Raw genomic sequence first — 22,778 nt, forward strand, 5'->3', positions numbered from 1 at the left:
AACCAATCAGAAGAAAGTCAGGCTACTTCCTTTAAATAAAACAAAACATTCTATGCCAGGTGGTTGACTTAGACACTATGGACATAGCAATCATGGTGATCTGATCACCTCTCCCAGCTTAGATCGTTAATATGAAAGATGAGCAGTTAAATAGATCATTTAAATGTAAAATGGAAAGTGATTAAAAAATTGGGAAACTCACAGGGTGCTAGGAGAAGATGAACTAAGGACATTTTGCACAATGATGGTGTCTGGTGAAAGCTTTCTTCCTGCGGGGGCGGGGGGGGGGGGGCGCCCAAGCAGTGCGTGTGTGCACACTCAGTCATGTCTGACTCCAGGGAAGAATACTGGAATCGGCTCCATGGCCTTCTCCTTGGATCTTCCCCACACACGGATCGAACCTGCATCTCCTGCACTGGCAGGCAGTTTTACCACTGCACCACCTGGGAAGTGTGCCTAAGCAGAGTCCTGGGTAAATCAAACTTTTCCAGGCAATGAAGGTGAAAAGGGAGTTTCACGTAAAGAGCCAAAGCACTGAGATGCAAATGTGATGTGCAAATTACTAACAAGAGAATTATTAGTAATTGAGCATTACCAGAAAATGGAATAATAAATCTGGGCAGAAAGGCATTCTGAGGCCAGGTCCCAGGGGACCTTGTATACTAAGTGTAGGAGCTTTAACTGTATTTTGCAGGTGATGGGAAGCCACTGAAGAGCTTAAGCAGGAGAGGAAGAATGCCTGATGTGGCCCAAGTGCCTGTGGAAATCCAAGGCATTCCCATAGGCAAGGGATATGTAAGTCTCAAGCTTAGTAGAAGCTTCTATCCATGGGTTTGCAAAGGGTTGGACATGACTGAAGCAACTCAGCATGCATGCACTATATGATAATAAAATACACTGAGGGACTTCCCTGCTGGTGCAGTGGATGGGAATCTGCCTGAAGATTCAGGGAGCACAGATTCCATCCCTGGTCCAGAAAGATCCCACATGCCTTGGAGCAGCTGAGCTCATGAGCCACAACTATTGAGTCTGTGCTCTAGAGCCCAGGAGCTGCAACTACCAAGTCTGTGCTCTAGAGACTGTGCTCTGAAACAAGAGAAGCAACTCCAATGGAAAGCCCGAGCACCACAATGAAGAGTATCCCCTGTTCACCACAACTAGAGAGAGCCTGTGTGTAGCAAGACTCAGTGGGGCCAAAGATAGAAAAAAAAAATGTAATTAATTAAAAAAAAGACTCCTTGCTTCCATTTGACCCTTGTTTGATCTCTGGTCAGGTAACTAGATCCTGCATGCCACAACTAATATCCACCACAGCAAGTGAAACTCATGTCTGACTCTTTGAGATTCCCTGGACTGTAGTCTGCCAGGCTCTTCTGTCCATGGAATTCTCCAGGGAAGAATACTGGAGTGGGTTGCCATTCCCTTCTCCAGGGGATCTTCCTGACCCAGGGATTGAACCTGGGTCTCCTGCATTGCAGGCAGATTTTGTAAAGATGGTGACATCTGAGTCACCAGGGAAGTCACAGCAAAGCAAATTAAAAAAAAAAAAAAGACCATGCTTATTAAAAAATAAATAAATAAATTGAGATTTTTCTAGCATTTGCACTGAAACAGGGGGGTGAAACTTCTCCCAATGATGTAAAACCTCCTGTACTGAGCTCTGCCCACCTCTTCCAAGGAAACGCATGAATGGGAACCATCCAGTTACCATATTTGCTTGAAGGGAGAATGCAGAGAAAGGAGGGTCTCAGTCAGCTCTTATAACTGCTTTATTCTTGTTCTCTTGTGCTGTTTACAGTGTCTCCCAGAAAAGGAAAACCCCAGTTGGCAGGGAACGTGATGAGGGACCTTCACTGAACCAGCAGTAACCACAGGAGAATCCAGGGGTGGGAGGGAGAGACAAGGACCTGAGGCAGAAGGACTGTGCTAGTTTGCCCATCTTCTGATCTCCAGTTGCTCAAATGGGAATAAAAGAGGGAATATTAAATGATCGTCTATGGGACAGAGAACTTGGGAGATCTTGGCCATGATCAGGAGGGCAGGATGAAGGCCCGGATTTTAAGCATCTTGTTCGGGTATCACTGGGAGACACCGTGTGGGAGAGGGTGCAGTGCTAAGAGATGGTGGAGGGTGCTGGGGAAGGGGCCCAACTGTGACCAGGGAGGAGGGACTAAGGGCTCTTCTGGGTGGCAAAGATAGGCAGAGCGAAGGGCAGAGGCGCTCATTCTGTCCAGTCCTTCTTAATGGACAGGTTCCACTCCCAGGTGAGGTGGTCATGCTTGTCGTCGTCGGTGAAGAAGGACTTGTTGTGGTAAGTGCCTCGGGCCAGCATGCCCTTGGGGGCCTCCTCAACTGGAGTCAGAAACTCATATTCCTCCGGCCGAGGCCCGTAGCTGCCCACCATGAACGTTGCTTTATCCACTGGGAAGAAAGAAAAGTTCATTAGGATGAGAGCCTGTTAGATGGAGACCCTGCACGTGACAATTTGGAGCAGAGTTCACTGTGATCAAAGCCAAGAGCAATGGTTTCCAAGCCTGGCTAAATATCAGATTTACCTGGAGTAACTTTTTTTTTTTTTTCCTTAAAAAACATTTTTTAAATGGAATCTCTTCAGAGTGCAGTATACTTTGATCCCCTGTCAATCCATTTGATCCCCTGTCAATTTAGTCAATCTATGGTTAGTACTGTTGTGAGTCCCAAGAATCAGCCTTTAAAACACATCCCAGCTGACGCTGAGATTCAGGAAAGCTGAGGAATCAGTGCCCTAAATCAATGGGGATCAAGACTCTATGGAGATGTAGCAGATTATATCATAAAAAACAATTCCAGGTACTCCAAAAGTACACACTTCCAGTTACAAAATAAGTAAGTCCAGGGATCTACTCAACCCAGGAATCGAACCTGGGTGTCCTGTATTGCAGGAAGATTCTTTACCAACTGACCCAGGGAAGCCCTAAAGTACAGCGTGGTGACCATAGTTAACAATACTACATTGTGTGTTTGAAAGTTGAAGAGTTGATCTTAAAAGTTCTCATCACAAGAAAAAAAAATTGAAATTGTGTGTGGTGATGGGAGTTAATTAGACTAATTACTGTAATTATTTTACAATATGTACACGTACAGGTCACTATGCTGTATGCCTAAAACTAACACAATGTTATATGCCAGGTATATCTCAGTAAAAAATCCTGAAACTAATTGAGACCTGAGTTTTGATCTCAGCTCTGCAACTATCTACGTTTTGGGGATTCTGTTTCTTTTCTATATAATACAGCTTGAGGATCTTCTATCTACAAACTATCATTCTGTGGATAGTTGCCAGAGATAAGGTAAAGCTGGTGATCAGAATGAATGAAATCATGAATGCAGTAATTAGATGAAATGGGAAGACCAATAATTTGGTTAAAAAAAAAAGTATCAGTGAACTGAAACAGATAGTAAAAGTAGCCAACCAGAGTTATTAAAAGGTGAGCAACTGGGATATATATTAAAATTAATAAGGATTAGAAAGTTTAAGTAAAGGTAGGTGGGCAGGCGGGTGACGTTTAAATTGACTGTTATTTTGGAAAAGTTTGGAGGACTAACTGCAGACATCCTTGACGACCTTTTGCCCAAGTGACACATCAGAGTCTTTACACCCAAAGGAAAATAGGAAATTTAATTATTTTTTCGTGAGACTATGTATTGGAAGAGCAAGGACGATCTTTCAGGTTAACAATCTTCTGCGGGATTTGAGTCATTAAGTAGTTCTTTATTTCATGCTAATTGATCACTGTCTTCCTTAGCCTTCATTGATGGATTTGGTGGAACTGACCTATGCATTACTGCTTCACACCTCTAGGGGACGCTGTTTCACACCATCAGGTTAACGAAACGTTAGAAGTGCTTTCATCAGCCTTCCACCTTTCATTTTTCTCTGCTCTTATTAACAGAACACAACTGAACATGTACCGTTTAGGTGCAGCTTGTCAAGAAAACTGTAGATTAAAGAATGTGATGTTATTTGTTTCAGTTACAAAGTGAAAGTGAAGTCACTCAGTTGTGTCCGACTCTTTGCGACCCCATGGCCTGTAGCCTACCAGGCTCCTCCGTCCATGGGATTTTCCAGGCTAGAGTACTGGAGTGGGTTGCCATTTCCTTCTCCAAGGGGATCTTCCCGACACGGGGATGGAACCCGGGTCTTCTGCATTGTAGGTAGACGCTTTACTGTCTGAGCCGCTTTTCTCCATTCTAGAAAGATTTTTTTTTTTTTTTCCCTTCCATTCTTTGGCTAGGAAATTGAGCCCCGCAGCCCACCCCTCCCCCCTGCCAACTGCCCATCACATGCTACTAGCACCTCCCATTTGGGTAGGTCTTTCCTCTCTTGGATTTCTCTGACACTCAGGTTTTTTACTTGTGGATTCAGTTCAATTCAGTCGCTCAGTCGTGTCTGACTCTTTGCGACCCCATGAACCGCAGCACGCCAGGCCTCCCTGTCCATCACCAACAACTGGAGTTCACCCAAACCCATGTTCATGGAGTCACTGATGCCATCCAACCATCTTATCCTCTGTCGTCTCCTTCTCCTCCTGCTGTCAATCTTTCCCAGCATCAGGATCTTTTCCATTGAGTCAGCTCTTCCCATCAGGTGGCCAAAGTATTGGAGTTTCAGCTTCAACATCAGTCCTTCCAATGAACACCCAGGACTGATCTCCTTTAGGATGGACTGGTTGGATCTCCTTGCAGTCCAAGGGACTCTCAAGAGTCTTCTCCAACACCACAGTTCAAAAGCATCAATTCTTCTGCGCTCAGCTTTCTTTATAGTCCAACTATTGCTTTTTAAAAAAATTTCAAGAGTACATTTACGTACTTGAATTCAAACTTGGTTGTGTTCGCTTGCATGCTATGTTGCTTCAGTTGTGCCCGACTCTTTGCGACCCTATGGACTGTAGCCCTCCAGGCTCCTCTGACCATGGAGTTCTCCAGGCAAGAATATTGGAGTCGGTTGCCATGCCCTCCTCTGGAGGATCTTCCTGACCCAGGGATCGAATTCTTATTCTTCCCCTTTATAAGTAATAAAATCGGATTTCAGAAGCAGAATGCTGAAGGTTGGTGGTTGACCCAGTCTTAACTAGGGTTCCTTTAACATGGGAATATATGTGTGCCTCTCCAAGGGTGAATGTCCACAGCTCTCATCAGATTCTTAAATGAGTCTAGGACTAAACATTGCTAATAACCTGAAGTTTACGTGTCCCTGAGAAGCAGAGTTTGGGACAGTGGAAAATGTGCATACTTTACCTTTTACCCCCGTCCGATAGGTGTGTTGAACATACTTCAGTCCTGACACAATATCCTTGTTCACCTGTAGGTGGGAAGGAGCCAAGTGATTCAGATTAAAGAGAGTCTTCAGTTTTTCCTCATCTTTCATGCTGATCTGACCTAGCTGATGCTTTTCTGAGGATGAAAGGACTGAAGATTTAGTTCAGAATAAGTTACTACCATCGTTTAGCCTGGCAATGAGGCAGAGATTAAAGAGAGGAAGTCACGAGACTCAGTGTTACCGAAGCTGGTTCCAATTGTCGAACACCATGATTTCTGGTGTGGGTGAGGGGATGGTTAATTAGAACACTGTCTCAATACTCTATATTACATTTCTCCTTCCTCCATGGCCCAGAGAAGGGTCTTGAGCTCCTTCTCCCTGAAGACTGGCCATAAGATCTTTCTTGTTTTTACATTACAAAGGCATTAATGGAAACTAATTATTATGTAAATATCTGAAAATTCTAATCTCAGAAATGATCCACCTAGCATATGAAAAACAAACAGGGAGAAAAGTCGTGATGGAAAGTTGGACCTAGAAGATGATTTTGCTTGTAATGTAACTGTGATTGGAGTCTAGAGATGAGATGAGTCACAGGAAAACAACCCCCTTGGATGAAAATAATGGGTGAAATCCATTTGCCTCTGGCATATAGTTTGGATGGCTGTCATTCTCAGATGTTGTCTGGAATCTTGCCACTTTCCCAAGCCTTTCAGAGAAAATTTGCTAAAGCGGAATGAAAATATAGACAGGTCAAGCACTTTATTTTTCCATGATTCATTCTACTTAGGGCTGAACCGGTCTGTTAATTTTATACCATGGTCATGTTTATAGAAGCAAATTAAAGTGAGCATGGCACCATTAGCTGGGTGGCTTTGCTAATTGTTTACCCATGTAAGAATGAAAGTGTATTGTTTCTCCTGGACAATAACCAGGGCTCCAGTTTTTGTTTTGGATAGAACAATTAAAGCAGTCTCTCAGTGACACATTTTGTTTTGTTGGCAGTGAGGCAGTATAGCCATGAATACTTCCTGCTTAGGTTTGGAACAATCACTCAGCAAAACCTGTAGCATAAAGCTATCAAAAGCAGACAGAAGGAAAAAAGCTTCATTGAAGAAAGTGTGATAAAATGAAACCCGAACTTTCTAATTCTTCTAACTTCTGCATGTGACTCATAGATATAGGGAAAAAAACCCACATCCTTCTAGAAGCTTCTAAGCTGGTCTCCTGGGCATAGTAGAAGATGTGGTCTGGTGGGTAAAAGACCAAAAAAAGACAGAAATGGTGGTGGAGTAGTAATAAGGACTTCAAAAAAGAAAGACTCTTTTGTTTTGCTACTGCTCCACAGATCTTCCGTTTAATATAAACATGGTTGAGATGGACAAAAGAAAAGTGTGACTATTCCTTGTTATTCCCTGCCTCTGCCTGCCCACCCTTCCTGATTGTCTTCCACCCCATAAGGAAGAAGCTTTGGGAACTAGAACTGAGAGCCAGATTTAGGGAGAAATAGAAATTAACAAAAAGTATGCCAATGTGATAATGCAAGAAATTTGATTTTTTTCCTTCTGATTACAGAAAGAATTTAAACTTTATACAAATATACAAGCAGGGCCAGATACTTACTTTGAAGTTAATTTTTACTCTATATTCAACACCTTCCTTTAGGACAAAGTTTTCTTTTTTAAGGGCTTCCAGATCCCCTGTAGAAATGAATTTTAAAAGAGTTAATTCTCATTGGAAGGACATTCACAAGAAGATGAATGAAGTCGAAGTTCCTGAGCCATTTTCTGAACTCCTCAGAGCAACATGGCCCCCACGGTCCTCAGGTCAAAGAATGTTTGAGATTAGTCACTGCACAAACACACATTTGGAATGCCTGAAATCTTACAGCAGATGCGAAAGAAACATGATAGAGCTTTCCCGCCAAGTTTGACTGCAATCTTAAGAATACGCAAGACTTTTTGCTTAAAGACTCTGCCCCCAGTCCTCAAATATATAGGAGAAAAATATTATGTAAGAATGCCAGCTATTTGTTTCTGTAGGTTTGTTAATGTGTGTGGTGTTTTCTAAGCTTTAGAAAATGTGCTTGTTTGGTTCCTTTTTATCATTCTAAGAAATATATAAAATAAAAAAAAATTTTAAAAATTTAAAAAATATACTTTTGTACTTAATTTTGCTTTTGCATTTGCAATTTCATACTTTTTTTTTTCTTAAGGAAAAGAAAACTTATCACTTAAGTTCTAAAGGCTTCAGGCTCCATAAAACTGGCATCTGCACCCTAGTTCCTGTACCTTGGTTAGAGAGGTGGTCTTTGCTCCTTTCCCAAAGTGATCCTGTATAATTTGACATTTGGGGTGACTGTGTGTGTTTTGCACAGTTTTGTGCAAAATTTCATGCATATAGCTGGCATCATCTAGGATTCACCTCAGTAGCCTTTTTTTGGTGACAGAAAACCACAGTTTTCTTGTTGCTGGGGAAAAGGGACAGAGACCAAGTTTTCCCTGCAGGATCGATCATCAAGCCCTTCTGCAGAGCAGGCTTCCTTAGCACTACATCAGACCTTATCTTGCAAAATGGCGGTTATACCTGTTAACCTTACACAATTTCTCACAGGAAGAGGTGTGAGGCCCGGTGTGAGAGAGAATTCCTTTCTGAGAGATGCTAGAACGTGGGGGTAGTTGAATGTGTGACTGTGCTCTAATGATTTCAGTTGAACAGGAAGTGTGTCTTTTCAGCCTCCAATTTCCTCCCTCTGACAAAAAGCCCGTATAAGGTAAAGAGTGTCTGTCTCATGAGAGGGGAACTACCTTGCTCCTAAGCGTACTGTTTTCTTGTCATGCTGTGTTCTGTCTCATGAGTCTGTTTTCTGAATCTGGTAATAATAATTTTTTTTTTTTTCACTAAAGACCTGCCTTTGATGTCCCCAACCCCTGGCTTGGTGGCCCTTTCCTTATTTCTCCCAGTGGCCTACTTTCCCCCAAATCAGCCCCCTTTCCAGTTTCTCCTCATCTCCTCCAGACCTAAGTCTCAGGAAAGGACTTGACCTTGGCAACAATAAAGTGAAAGAAAATAACATGTTAAGTTGTACATCTTTAGTGAGGGAAGTTGCTTATTTCAAAGAATCATAGTTTTAAGCTAAAAAAAAAATCCTGCAGATTTAACAATGGAATTCCTAGCATTAATCAGGAGGTTTTAGATTTCTTCTTGCCTTCAGGTAAGTTCTGTAGCTGATACAGGATCAATATTTTCTCTGATCTTTATATTGTATGTGTGTGTGTTTGTGTGTGTTTGTGTGTGCGTGTGCACTCAGTTATGTCAGACTCTGTGATTCCATGGACTGTAGCCTGCCAGGCTCCTCTGTCCATGAGATTTCACAGGCAAGAATACTGGAGTGGGTTTCCATTTCCTTCTCCAGGGGACCTTCCCGACACTGAAATGGTAAAATATTACCATTTCAGAAGCCTACAACTTGCTTCTTAATATTTTCATTAGTGGTCTTTTTCCGTGAATAATAATTCTCCTATGCCGTGTGGAGATAAAAATCTAAAATAAATATAATACAGGTAGACATATCAGGTACTTATGCTTGACCCCTTTCAATTAAATAGAAATGGAGGTTGGACTTTTCATTAAGCATGGTAAATACTGTGAAAACAATGACTTGTGAGCTGGTCCCAGCATACCTTACTAGAATTCACCTTACTGCGTGCACACATGCTCAGTTGTGTCTGACTCTTTGCGACCCCATAAACTGTAGCTTACCAGGCTCCTCTGTCCATGGGATTTCCCAGGCAAGAATACTGGAGTGGGTTGCTATGTCCTTCTCCAGGGGATCTTCCCAACCCAAAGATCAAACCCAAGTCTCCTGCGTCCCCTGCATTGGCAGGTGGATTCTTGACCACTGTGCTGCCTGGGAAGCTGTTTACTTTACTAGGTTTTTTTTCTTGGCTGGGACAAGGGACAAAAACCATGCCCTGGTCCTTATGATGTCATGAGGCCCCACTAAACAGAAGAGCTGTGACCACTTACCAGTGAGGTCCATGGTGATTGGTCCTGGGGCACTTTCACAAACGAGGGTCAGGCGGGTGACCGTGACATTGGGGGCTGTTGGGTCTGCAGGAATTAAAAGGCATTGTGAGCACAGAGAAGAGGCATATACATACTGTGTGTGTGTGTGTGTGTATACATTTCAAGTAGGAAAGAGGGAAGATGCAAAAGAAAAATGGATCTCTGTCTCTAGAGGAGAAATAAAGATGGAAGTGGCAGATTCACCAGGCTTGGTCTTAGTGGCCTTGGACCATCCTGTGATGCTATTTCTGCTTCAGGTAACTGTACGCCCACCTTATTCATCAATAGCAAACATTTCCCGAGTGGCTAGGGGTAAGGTACTCTGCTGGTTGGGCAGGGTGCGTCCATATCTTTGGGTCATGTCTGACTCTGCCATTGTGTATTGGAAATGATGGATGTTAGGTAAGGAGTGGGAAGGAGAAAGAGAAGAGAGAATGTGAGAGACCATGGAGAGAATTCAGTTCTGAGTAATAGTCTGAAACTCCTTCTAAATCCTTCCTATGTGTTATATTTGTCTATTTCAAGGCAAAGTACGCCTTACCTCCAAAGAAAACTTGATTATCCATCTGTAACTTGGTTTGGCCACATGGAGATTGCAGCTCACTCCCTTAACCTTAGAAGCTTGAGACCCTCTCCTGTGCGTCTGCTCCTGAGTAGCTCGAATGTCTGCCTTCTCTGTGCCCCTCCACATGTCCCATTCTGTCTCCTCACATACACATACCTGCTACCACAGGACCGTCCCCCAGGAGCGTTTTCTTGTACTTAGTTAGACTTTCATCATCTTTGTCCATCTCCTGCAGCTCCTTTAGGGACTTCTGTGGGGGGGGCTTGTAGTTGAGCTTGCCATCCAGCTCATCGTCATCCTCCTCCACGTGTGGTTCTGGGGCCTTTTCAGTCATTTTGATCTAGAGGGAGAGAGGAAGAGAGACAGTGATGATCTGTTGGCCAAAAGTCCGTGGATATGAGCTATGCTTGAGGGGCTGCTCTTAGTCTTGTTGTTTTTTAGTCACTAAGTCCTGTCCAACTCTTTGCGATCCCACGGACTATAACCTGCCAGGCTCCTCTGTCCATGGGATTTCCCCGACAAGAATTCCGGAGTGGGTTGCCATTTCCTTCTCCAGGGGATCTTCCCAGCCCAGGGATTGAACCCACATCTCCTGCACTGGCAGATGGATTCTTTACCACTGAATCACCAGGGAAGCCCACTCTTAGTGTTATTTTTGCCCTAATAAACTTCTGTAATTGTCAATGATTTTCCAGGAGATTTCCCTCTGATTCAGCCTCATTCTATTTCACAAAATAAGAATATAATGCATTCTAGGTTTTCCTTTGACATGTTTGAATGTTTTCATATTGTGATGAATCCCTCCTATTCATGGAATAAAACTGACTGTAAGTAACTCACTTGTGAATTCTATAAAACAAGTGAAGCAACATAGCACAAGCTGTCCTGGACAATGAACGAACAGCCCCAGTTCAGAGAGTTATAGAAATGATCATAGTCCTACAAATCCAGCCAGTCTTGCAGGTGTCAAAGTGCTCAGCATGTATCAATACAATCCCAGTTATAACGGTGTCAAGTACTTGGTAAAGCAAGTTAGTTTTTCCCCATTCATTGCATCTTTCCCTGAACTCCTGCAAGAACTCAAAGGCAACTCATGAGAAGTTTTAGGCCCCTGTGATATCTGCCTGAGTGTCCTCCCCCTGCCCCCAATGTAGCTAATAATTCCCTGGGGCCAGCTAGTGGGTTTTGTTTCTCTCTCACTTTTTGGCTGCTCTGGGTCTTCATTGTATCATATGGGATCTAGTTCCCTGACCAGGGATCAAACCCAGGACCCCTGCATTACGAGCACAGAGTCTTAGCCACTGGACCACCAAGAAGTTTCTTGAATCTCCCAAAACGCTTGAATACTTGTCATTTTATATGTGCTCATTGATAGGGTTAATAGGTTCTATATCTGAGCTTCTGTTCTTTTGAAATAACAAAAAATAATAAAGGACTCCAACTTCTTCTAGACAAATTGCAACTGTCTCTTTAGTACCCTTCTATCCGTCTCCACCTCTCCTTTAGTACCTCCTTCCCTTCTCCAGATCTCCTGTGACCTTATGCTCTAAGATCTCACCTGGGCATACCCTATTTTCTTCCTTCATCATCTACATTTACTTGTTTTGTGTTAAAACATCAAGGGGAGATCTAATACAATTATTTACACTTAAGTGTTAATGACTGATTATAAATTTTAAAATTATTTTTCTTGAGGCATGTATATAGTCTGAACTTTTCAGAGTTGTAATGAACCTTGGAGGTGATATAGTCCAAAAACTTGCTAGTCACTCAGTCGTGTCCAACTCTTTGTGACCCCATGGACTGTAGCCCACCAGACTCCTCTGTCCGTGGCATTCTTCAGGCCATAATACTGGAGTGGGTAGCCATTCCCTTCCCCTCATTTTATCACTGAGAAACTCGAAACCCAGAGCTTAAGAGAATTGCCCAAGTTCATGGATCTCAATGAGATGCCCCATTCTAATAAAGAGGAAGGAATCTCTAGGAAGAATTTCGGGCCTGGGGTTGGCAGAAATGGAGCTATTTGGGGGAAACAAGGGAGATATTTACACAAGGAGATAATTTCCTGGTTTCTTTTCATTCTGCTCCCAGGGTAACTCTCTTTCCTGCCTTGGGTAAAGGCTTTACTGTTCCAAAGTAATAGAACTCTAAGACAACACCTATCACATCTCATCTTGAGTGACTCTGCCAAGTTCTATAAGGTTCCGGAGAGTGAAGCTATCTGTGGCCAAAATCAGTTGTGGTTTTGACTTTTAATGTTGCTGTTATTGGCAATGGGAAGAAAAATAATTTGGAAGTGAAGCCAAACAAAAGCAATTTTAACAGGGAAAAAAAAAGGAAAGGAAAAGAAATGATATCTCTTGGCTCATTTTTCCTCTTCCAGAAAAATAACAAGCTGAACACTATGAGACTTGATCAACTCTGCAAACAGTATTGCATTGCTTGGGTCCACTTCCTGTGCAGGAAGGAAGCTTGTAGGCCTGTTGCTATGGCAACTCTTGCTTCTGCTGAAGAACCAGCACCACTCAGAGCTGAGCCTCTAGAGAACAGCACAATAAACAGAGTGACTAATTCAAGTCCCATTCCAAACAACACTCAGGGAAAGTGAATGAACTGGCTGGAAAAATGATGAAGGATGCAGTGGGTGGAGGTTGTAGGCTGTGGGTAGTTTAAGGACAACCATTAAGCCACAGATAAAGAACAACACAGATGAGACTAATTAGATGGGACAGGTTCTCCTCTGGTGACACCCAGGAGCCTGACCAAATACCCAGGGTAGAGGTCACGTAAAAAAACTGCAGACAGAGTATCAGCAAAGCTATCACCATATGAGGACATCTCAGCACTGCAGAGAGGCCTTTCTGGAATGTATTACTTGGTTCTCACAAGTCATGTGCTTGAAGTTTGACTATGAGAAGATGACATTACATCCAGCCACTAATTAGCTCAAGGTGATTTTAGTAATCTGTAGGGAAATGACAACCCACTCTAGTATTCCTGCCTAGAAAAATTCCGTGGACAGAGGATCCTGGCAGGCTACAGCCCATGGGGTTGTAAAGAGTCAGACATGATTGAGTGACTGAGCACACACACAGGGAATTATAATTCTGCACTCAAATCTCAATTTTGAAAGGAGAGGGAAACAGAGACAGAGAAAGAGAAAGATCTGGTTTAGGACAGTATTTTCTAACTTTTAATAGTGTCATACTTGGCAACAGAATTTATCTGTCATCTAGATCTTGATTTTTTAATTGGTAAATCAGAGACATGTCACTTCTAAATTTCCTTAATCCACTGCAAAGAGATATAATAATTGCTCTATGAAAATGAGCCACACATTTATTTAAAGACATTGAAGAGCAGAGAATAATGTGGGATTATGATATGAAGTTGTGGCAGTCAAAAGGAGGAAATTTGGGACCAAATGAAAATAATTTGGTCTAATTATATAGCATAAGAAAAAGAGATATGAAGTCAGATGACTCCAAATCAGCTCACTCTGGAGAGCTGATTAGAATAAAGAAAAAAAAAAGGTGAAAATGTCATAAAATGACAAAGAAAGGACTGGAAAGCACTTCTCAGGGAAAGCCCTTCTGAAAGCAAAATGAAGGTCACAAATATTTGATGAGCATCTAGCATTTACAAGACAGTGTTCTTTAGCACATACTGATGTTTAAGTTATTCTCCAAAGTGGAAAAAGTTGGGGGCTGAGCAATCTAGCCTTGCCAAAAAGGCCCAGCTGGTTTGACTGGTGTTTCTTAAGCTTTCTGGAGATGGCAAGTCTCTTTAAAAATCTAGTAAGAGTCACAGTCTTTATAAAAGGAGAAAAGGAAAAGCCCATGGAATTGTGCATGCAGCACAAGGAATTCATGGAGCCCTGAAGTCCTTCGTAGACTCTACTGGAGTCCGCGATTGAGAACGTGACCTTGAAACTATAACTTTTGTAAACAGTGAAGCAAAGCATTGAGTGTTAAGCATGGACTTCCCTGGTGGCTCAGATGGTAAAGTGTCATGCCTACAATGCAGGAGACTCAGGTTCAGTCCCTGGGTTGGGAAGATCCTCTGGAGAAGGAAATGGCAACCCACTCCAGTACTCTCACCTGGAAAATCCCATGGAGGGAGGAGCACTATAGGCTGTAGTCCATGGGGTTGCAAAGAGTCGGACATGACTGAGCGACTTCACTTTCTTTTTTACCTTTTGCTTCTCTCTGAAGCCTGGCCAGACCAACGACACAACTCAGCCTCAAGCCAGGGGTCATGTCTGTGAGCCTGAAACACTGGACCTGCAGAAGCAGGAGGAGACACTGGGTAACGTCTGGATCTTAGGGAACATGACCATAGTCCAGCAGAAGAGCAGTGGTTTGGGAAGAGTTCTGGGTCAATCTACTTGATTTTGGATGATTATCCCCTCAATGAACTGGGCCTCATCACACATGAGTGTTCATTCTGGCTTTGCCACTAACTAGCTGTGACCCTTTGAGCAAATGTTCCAACCACTGATCTTCCTTTCCTCATCTTGGGAGGTGAGAGGTTAGGGGAGACCATCTCTAGGTGCTTCTTTTTCTAAGGTTGCTACCTGTAGTCAGGTGTCAGCTCAGTTGTCATTCAGTTACCTTATTTCACCTGTAGAAAAGGCTATCTGCCTCTATTTTATTATTTCATATTGTTTATTTATATGAATTCCCCAGAGAGTCTGCATTTTCAATTTTACAATTCATTTCCAGGAAATTTCAGATTCTCCCAAAGCCCCAGCTGGTGAATAATATATCTTGACAACAGTTTCCCAAGCTAACTGTGTATGTATAGTGAACTACAAGTATCATTTTTCTCCTTTTAAAAATAGTTTAAAACTTTGTGTGTGTGTGTGTTTTGTTTGTTTTTGTTGTTGTTTGTTTGCTTGTTTTTTGGCTGCACCACGGGCCTTGCAGGATCTTAGTTTCCTGACCAGGGCTTAAACCCTGGCCACAGCAGCGAAACCACAGAGTCCTAGCCACTGGACCACTGGGAAACTCCCTCATTTTTCTCTTTTTATCCTTCCATCTTACGGGTGCTTGCTGAAGAATAGGAATTTTAGGCAAATGCCAGATTGCTTTTCAATTGCATCATCTAAAGAACAGTTTTTGTGTGTTGGAGTATAGCCAATTAACCATGTTGTGATAGTTTCAGGTGACCAGTGAAGGGACTGTCATACATATACATGTATCCATTCCACCCCAAACTCCTGTCCCATCCAGGCTGCCACATAACATTGAGTAGAGTTCCCTATGCTGTATAGTAGGTGTGTGTTGGTTATCCATTCCAAGTATAGCAGTGTGTACATGCCCAACCCAAACTCCCTAATTCTTCCGTCCCCCCACTACCCGCCCCCTGCAACCATAAATTCATTCTGTAAGTCTGTGCAGAACATCTGGTTTTGTTATTGATAACAATAATTCTAACAGCTATCACACATAGGGCTAAACCCTGTCCCGAGGATTATCTCACTTAGACCTCACCACAGCCTTAAGGATGGCTGTTACCGTCATTCCCTTCTACAGATTAGGAAACTAAACTCGAAGTAAATAACTTGCCCGAGAAAGCACGATGTCTAAGTGACAGCATGAATATGAGCCCGGGGGGTTTCTGACGGAAGGCTCTAAGCTCTGTCACTCCAGCTGTCTTTATTAAGAAGTAATAATGAAATTAGAGAGCTCATTGGTTATCTTGAGAATCTCCATGGGGGTTGCTGCACAGACAGAGGTAAGTGCTACTTTGCAAAACTCTGCCGGGAGGCTTTAGCAAGTCAGGGAAGTGTCATCTAAAGAGAATTTCGGTGCAACTCTACCCCATGTCCCCTTGCGCAAGTTGTTGAACCTCTGCTCCAGTTTTGGCCTCTGCAAAGTGAAACGGTTGCATTGAAAGATCTCTGGGGCGCCTTCATAATTCAATGACTCTAATGCTCTCCTTAATTTAAACAAGGCTGTAAACCAAGAAAGAGAAAGAGGAAGTGGATGTGAGGCTGGGGAGAACCCAGATCATCATCACAGAACATTCTAGATTGGGCTGTGTTCACCTCCCTCTGGGGCTTGCACCCTCTTCGACAAAGAGCGGGGCTGTGTTGCTTGTCTTCGTGCTGTGTTTGACTATAGTTTTTTACACAGTAAAAGTGAAATGGGGAATTAGCCATTATGTATTTAATAAGGCCCCAAAGCACATACGATTTTCTTTTTTGTTTTCATGTGCTCGCCACTCTAGTTATCTTTATTTCCTGTTTCACAGATTTCTCTACAGGTGAAGTTTCACAGCGAACCCTTACACACCCATTTTTACTGTTCAGTGAAACAGGGTCAAGCATTAGATGGGCTGAGGCAGGAACTTAATCCTCTCAGGCTCAATTAAAATGCCAGATTAAATTAGGGTGGGTATTCACGGCATGGGTATAACAACACAAATCAGTATTTTTGCTTAAAAATTCAGTGAAACTTCCAAGACACTGGAAGTGACATACACCTGAGAATTTACCAGTCTCAGGATGGAGCACACTCTTCTGGTTCATGACGCAGTTCCGAATAAGTGAAAGGCAAAGACAAGGTAAAACTCTTGAATTTAGATGAAACAAACCACCTGGTTAATTCATAAAACAAGGACCCTTTGTTGTGTCTCTTGGGACTTGAGCACTGAGTCAGATAGACTAGAGATTCAAAATGTGTATATACGATTGACGTTCCAGAAAGTAAGGGTGTTATTAGCCTCACTGAGCCTGAGTTTTTCTACCAGTAAAGTGGGATAATCTTTTTTGATGGGGTTGAAGAGTTGGAGAAGACATGAAAAGTTCTGGGACTCTTGTGGCCAACAGTAGATGTTCAATGACCTTTGTTCCCTTCTTCTCCTCCCTTCTCCATGATACTCTTTGTTTGCTAGTTTCAGCTTCAGCGAGGTACCTGACTGCCAGGCACCAAGGCCTTCTTTAAGCTCGGCCATGTTGACAAAGTCCTCTCCTTCCTTCTTAAAAATAGATTTGGTTTCTTTGAGGAGCATGGAAGAGACAAGAGGTTCTGGGAACTGCCAGGATTGTTTAGGAACTGAATCAGCCTGTAAAATGCAATCGTCACTATTCTAGTTCTTTAAAGAGCAATTTAATTTTAGATTCTATTTATTGCTCCCTTTCCTAAGTGAAGCCAGAGGTCAGTCTGGGACCGATGGGAAATGATAGGAGACACAGGAACAGCAAATAGAGAGATTTTCCTCTGGCTCTGGAGGAAAGTACAGTGGAGACTTAACTCAAGCCCCGAAGTTGCCTGATCACACAACCTGATGCACCGGCCAGGAGGATTAGGCAGAAGTGGTAGAGTTGAGGGAGAGATAGAAAGAAATGGGGAAGTGCCAGAAGTAGGGGGTTTCCAGCAGAGAAGTACCTATGTGAGTGTCAGCATTCTATGTCACCCCGTCATCTTCACTTCCTGATGTCTAGGATATGCCCACTTTCCCCAAACTGGAGGTCGTTGGTCTACAGCAGGTCATGGAGAGCTGGACTGTCTCTGAAGGACCACAGACATTTTGGAGCCAGTCGAGGAGGATTTGGGTCTGCTCTTCTGCCTGGTGATTTGGCTTCACTGGGGATTCTAAGTCTATCCCTCGGGACACGGCACGCTGTCTTGGTTCTAAATTCCTTTCTGGTGTGTCACTATTTCCTAGTGACACAGAGGAACTGATGCTTCCAATTAGGAGCTGCTGTCTACCACCTCCACCCCACCAAGAGCTTCTGAAACTGCAGAGCCAGAAGACAGCAACCAGCCCAGTGCCTGAGAGGACAGAGTCCTCTCACATGCGTTAAACATTAAGATCAAGCCAGAGAGGGGGTACCGAGTCTTAGAAGCAGAATTCTTTAGTGTTTCCCTTGAAGTAATTATTTCCCAAGATATAATACATTATTCCTCCCTGGGCATTCATAGAAGGGTTGGTACTCTCTTGATACCAAGAGCACGGGACTTGCAGCATCTATGGATTTTGGTATCAAGGAGGATGCGGGTGGTCCTAGAACCAATGCCCCATGGACTCCCAGATTCATATGCAAAAGGAGAGAGAACTCAGCGGATGCATTCAGCTTTTCTGAGTGTCTACTATGTAAAGTCACATGCTAGGTGCTCTCATGAATACTCATTTTAAATAATCCGCAAAGAAAATTGCATAAAGGCAGCCATTGTTGGGCAAAAGACTACACTGCAATTACTCAGTCCACTCACGAGGTTTTAAATCAAACATGAAAAATTATGGCTCAGATGGTAAAGAATCCACCTGCAATACAGGACACCAGGATTCCACCTCTGGGTTAGGAAGATCACCTGGAGAAGGTAAGGACAACCCACTTTAATATTCTTGCCTGGAGACTCCCATGGACCGAGGAGCCTGGCAGACTACAGTCCATGGGGTTACAAGGAGTCAGACACAACTGAGCAACTGACACTTTCCCAAAGACAATTTTTATAAGCACAAATGGTGAATATTAGCTCCTCTGAGAAAACCCAAGTGAATTTTTGCCAGATCTGGTTGTGGGAACCAGAGTGTGTGGAAACCAGCAGGGAGGGACTCAGTAAATCTTTATTGAGTGGATAAATATTGAAGTTTCAAAAATAGCATTAGACTCATCTGTGGGGGGTGCCAGAATGGACTCTAACACAAGATCTGGGGTGACAGTAACACTGACCCAGAGCAAGGATACTCAGAATGGGGGCTTAAAGAACATTTCTGCTATGGGGCATTTCCTAAAATGTCCTTCTGAGGAGTGTAGTTACTGATTGTTTTTTGCATCAGTGTGTGACTTTAGTCAAGTCATTGCATACTTCTGAGCCTTCTTGTCCTCTCGGTGTCCTCACGGGATTCAGTTTTATACGTTTCTCACACCAGATCTGACACATAGAAGGCCCTCCACATAAGCTGGTTCTCTTTATCTTCTTAATTTTGACCACCCCCACCCCCACTCCTCAGGGTGTCTCTCTATCGGCCTGCTGAAGTTGGAATCTATTGTGCTCGCATGCATTGGCCAAGGCCCTCATCTTCCCATCAGACTGACTTAGCTATTCTAAGCTTCCACTGAAAACAGAACCTGCTCATTGCTCAGAGCATACTGCCTGAGGGACAAGCTCATGCTCTCCCAAATAAGGAAGGACCATTGTCCAGCGCCTGGAGGTTGTCAGCCTTTGTTCAGCTATAACCTGGTTATTCTTTATGGGCTGTATCTGTGTAGTTTGGGTGGTGAATGAACTTTTCTTTCACAATTGCACACATATCAGGAAAGAATAAAATGATCTTACTGAGCTTGTGTCATATCCAGACCTGGGAGGGGCCTTTTCTTATAAATGTAATAAAATCAAGCAATGGCAAAGATAAATGGTGACTACCTATGACTGAACTTCCTGAGTGCCAGCACAGACCTCTTGACTTCCCTCACTTGATCATTCCTGCCCTGAGCATCCAATATGCTAACTCTGAATCCAGTGTTTCTTGGTCTCTCCATGGAGATACAACCATGGGACCTCCAAGTAAGGGTATCTGCCTTCCCTTGCCTTGAACAGAAGACCAGCTCAGAGTTTATCAGACTTATACCACAAATTACTCTAGGTCCAGAGTTTAACCCACTCCAGCATGCTTGCCCAAGAAATGCCAGGGACAGAGGGGCCCAGTGTGCTCTGGGGTCACAAAAAGAGCCTGATACGACAGCAACTAAACAAAAAAACAGAGTTGAAGTAAAGACCATGTTTGTAACATGTGCTGCCTGGAACATCCTTTAAAAGAGAAGAAAGTATTTCAGGTCACAACTAAAGCACTTCTCATGACTGCCAAAACCAGACCCCAACATTTGGAAGGTCCGCTGCCTGGGTGTCCTAGCTGAGCCTACTTGGATTTTTCTAGAATGCATCTCTTAATAAGGGGCTTTCCTGATGGCTCAGCAGGTAAAGAATCCACATGCAATGAGGAAGACAGGAGACGCAGGGTTCAATCTGGGTTGGGAATATCCCCTGGAGGAATAAATGGCAACCCATTCCAGTCTTCTCGCCTGAAAAACCCCATGGACAGAGGAGCCTGGCAGGCTACAGTCCATGGGATCTCAGAGTCAGATACGATTGAGCAACCAAGCATACATCTCTCAATAAATTGTTGGGTGTCTTCTGGGTTTGCTTTTAGCCCTCTCAGATGTAAAGAGCTGGTCTTGGCAACCGCAGCAGTTATCTTTCTGCCCATCTCACTGGGTTTTGCTAGTGGTAGAAATGCCATCTCGGTAGACTGATGAATCAATAGCCATGCATTCTGCTATGCTCCCCCCTGGATTATTAAATCTCATTGGACCCCAGTGGAGGTTTTCATTATGTATTTCCTTTATGTGCCCAGAAAATTCTTCCCGTGGAGAACAGTTTCATGTTTGACAATTTCAAATCGATTTTTTTATTTTCCTTTTCAACCCGTCTCTTTAAGTCTGCTTAAAAACAGGAAACCACACATCTCCACCCCAGGACCAACCAACTCACCGTGCACCAGCTTGGTTCGAATCAGCTTGGTTCTACAGTCTTTTTGCTTCTGAGCTTGGCTAGATGCCGGCTTTGACCTTGTAGGAAACCGGCCAGGCACTGCTGGCGAGTGCCCTTGGAATCCTTCTCCAGGACATGAAGGCTGGGTCTCCTGGGCGGGCGTGCACGCTCTCCCTCTTAGACCAGCCTCCCCTGAGTCACTGTTGCCATTCCCTGCCCGGACTTCCCCTTCTCTGCAGCCTCCTTAATAACTTTCTTATCATGGTTTGTTTTAAAGAGGAATAACCCCTCTTAAAATAAATAAACTGTACAGGCTGGTAGCCAGGTTTAGAAATGTCTTGCATTTGTCTGCGCTCACCTGCAGCCTTCCCCACCCCGAAGGGATCTCAACTTACTGTGAGTGGTCCACGTCTCCGTCCTGGGTGCCTCTGCCTCTCAAGCCTGACTTCTGAGCACTGGCAGTTAGAACAGGAAGGAAGTTGTGAGAAAAAAAAAAATGCTTTAAACCTACTCAAAGAGGAAACCCTGGGCTGTCTCAAATCCTGTTCCTTTGCGCTGCGTATCTCCTGATCAGCCAACTCTGAGCAGCACTCTTGACAATTCATGGTGCATGCTAGAACATGACCATCCAGGTGAGCATGCAGCTTCCTGAGTGTTCAGTCAAGGGTCTTCAGCCTATCATTGTGAGTGCTGTGAATAATTGTGTGGCTGTGTCTAAAAATCAAGCCATTTCAGTGCATACACTTCAGAGGCAAGTTGTCTAAAACCAGTAGCAGAAAATTCGCATAGGCCTTACTTTGTATGACTAACTTCTGTTCCTTTGGGGTCTCTGCCAGCTCCCTTATCAGCCAGATATGTTGAAAGTTTGCTGGCAGTGAATATTGCTAAGGGGTGCTAAGAAATTATGAATTTTAACTACATGCATTTAGCCCTAAATCTTAACATTGGTCCTCAAATTGATTTTTAGAGTTTTGTTGGTCAGAGTTTCAAGATGTGGCTTGTATGCCAGCACAAATCATCACATGTTATGTATTGTAGTTTTCACTAATTTTTCTTTTAAATGAAAAAAGTGAAAGCCCTGTTTTGATTAAACCTAAGGATTGCAGATAGCAAAATAAAACTTCATTAATTCATAGTCTTCTAAGTCAGAACTTGTTATAATTTAACAAGTGCTAAAACTGACTTTGTACCTTATTTGAGGAAACGGCTCCTGAAGTAATTTGAATGGGAACAAGTTACAGAGGCCATATTTAAATCATTTGAGGGAAGTTTTTAAAGCACCCAAACCACATTTTCATTAGACATCTCCACAACTGCTGCCAATAATAAATGCTTTATTGTTAATATTTAAATATTCAGTATTTTGGGGCTTCCCAGGTGGTGCTAGTAGTAAAGAACCTACCTACCAATACAGGAGATGTAAGAGATGTGGGTTCGACCCCTGGGTTGGGAAGATCCCCTGGAGGAGGGCATGGCAACCCACTTCAGTATACATGCCTGGAGAGTCCCTTGGATAGAGGAGTCTGATGGGCTATGGTCCATAGCATCACAAAGAATCAGACGTGAGTAAAGTGACTTAGCACACATGCATTCAGTATTTACTTTGTTCCAATATGTTTAGAGCTGACTAATTATGCAAATATATTTGGAGAAACTGACATTTATTTTGTTGTCATTGAAATGTAATGCATTTTGTTTACTTCATTTTGTATATTGATAACCACCAGCTAAATCTTATCTTTAGTCAATGAAACTAAAGTAATCAAGGAAGTGGTGATCATTTGATGGGAGAAAAGAGATTAATCTAGAAAAATATGAAAAGAAAAACAGTAAAAGTGCTGGAAACAAAAAACAGATTTAGTCTATAAATTTCAGGATGATGTATACAAAAGAGCTTTTGAAACAAAGAGGCTGACCATATTATAAATAGAAGCAAATATTAATTTACTCAGTAGACAGTAAATTTTGTAGCACAGAACTCTCAAGAGAGGACATATTTCTTCTTTCAAGAATATTTTTTGAGCACATAGTTCCTCCAGGTCCTGTTCTAGACATTGCATCTAGATTCATGGTCGGTAAATACAAAGTATCAAGATACAGCTGCAGGCAACAGGCATAATCTCAAAATCTCTGTTCTCTTGTGGAATTTATGTTCTGGGAGAAGACAATTTAAAAATAGGTCTAGTTTTAAAACAGGAAGAGTTAGCATATGATCCAGCTATCCTGCTGCTGAGCATACTTCCAGAAAAGACAAAAACCTTAATTTGAAAAGATACATATATCCCAATATTCACAGCAGCAGTTTACAATAGCCAAGACATGGAGGCAACCTAAATGTTCATTG

The 22,778-nt window shown here is 42.9% G+C and overlaps 1 protein-coding gene across 2 annotated transcripts; it reads right to left on the reverse strand.

Moving 5' to 3' along the window:
* Nucleotides 1–1,751: 1,751 nt before the first annotated feature.
* On the reverse strand, nt 1,752–21,005 carry ARHGDIB (Rho GDP dissociation inhibitor beta). 2 transcript variants are annotated; one of them, XM_043881813.1, is made up of 6 exons: nt 20,830–21,005; nt 10,089–10,272; nt 9,329–9,412; nt 6,923–6,999; nt 5,278–5,341; nt 1,752–2,421 (listed from the first exon to the last, which is right to left on the reverse strand). In XM_043881813.1, the coding sequence occupies exons 2-6, from the start codon at nt 10,264–10,266 to the stop codon at nt 2,222–2,224; spliced, it is 603 nt and encodes a 200-aa protein (XP_043737748.1). In that variant the 5' UTR covers nt 10,267–10,272; nt 20,830–21,005; the 3' UTR covers nt 1,752–2,221. The 2 variants fall into 2 exon arrangements, with proteins under 2 accessions (XP_043737748.1, XP_043737749.1); XM_043881814.1 differs by lacking the exon at nt 20,830–21,005 and adding an exon at nt 20,435–20,810.
* Nucleotides 21,006–22,778: the final 1,773 nt, after the last annotated feature.

The sequence above is a fragment of the Cervus elaphus genome, chromosome 22, assembly GCF_910594005.1.
Source record: "Cervus elaphus chromosome 22, mCerEla1.1, whole genome shotgun sequence".
NCBI classification, from domain to species: Eukaryota; Metazoa; Chordata; class Mammalia; order Artiodactyla; family Cervidae; genus Cervus; species Cervus elaphus.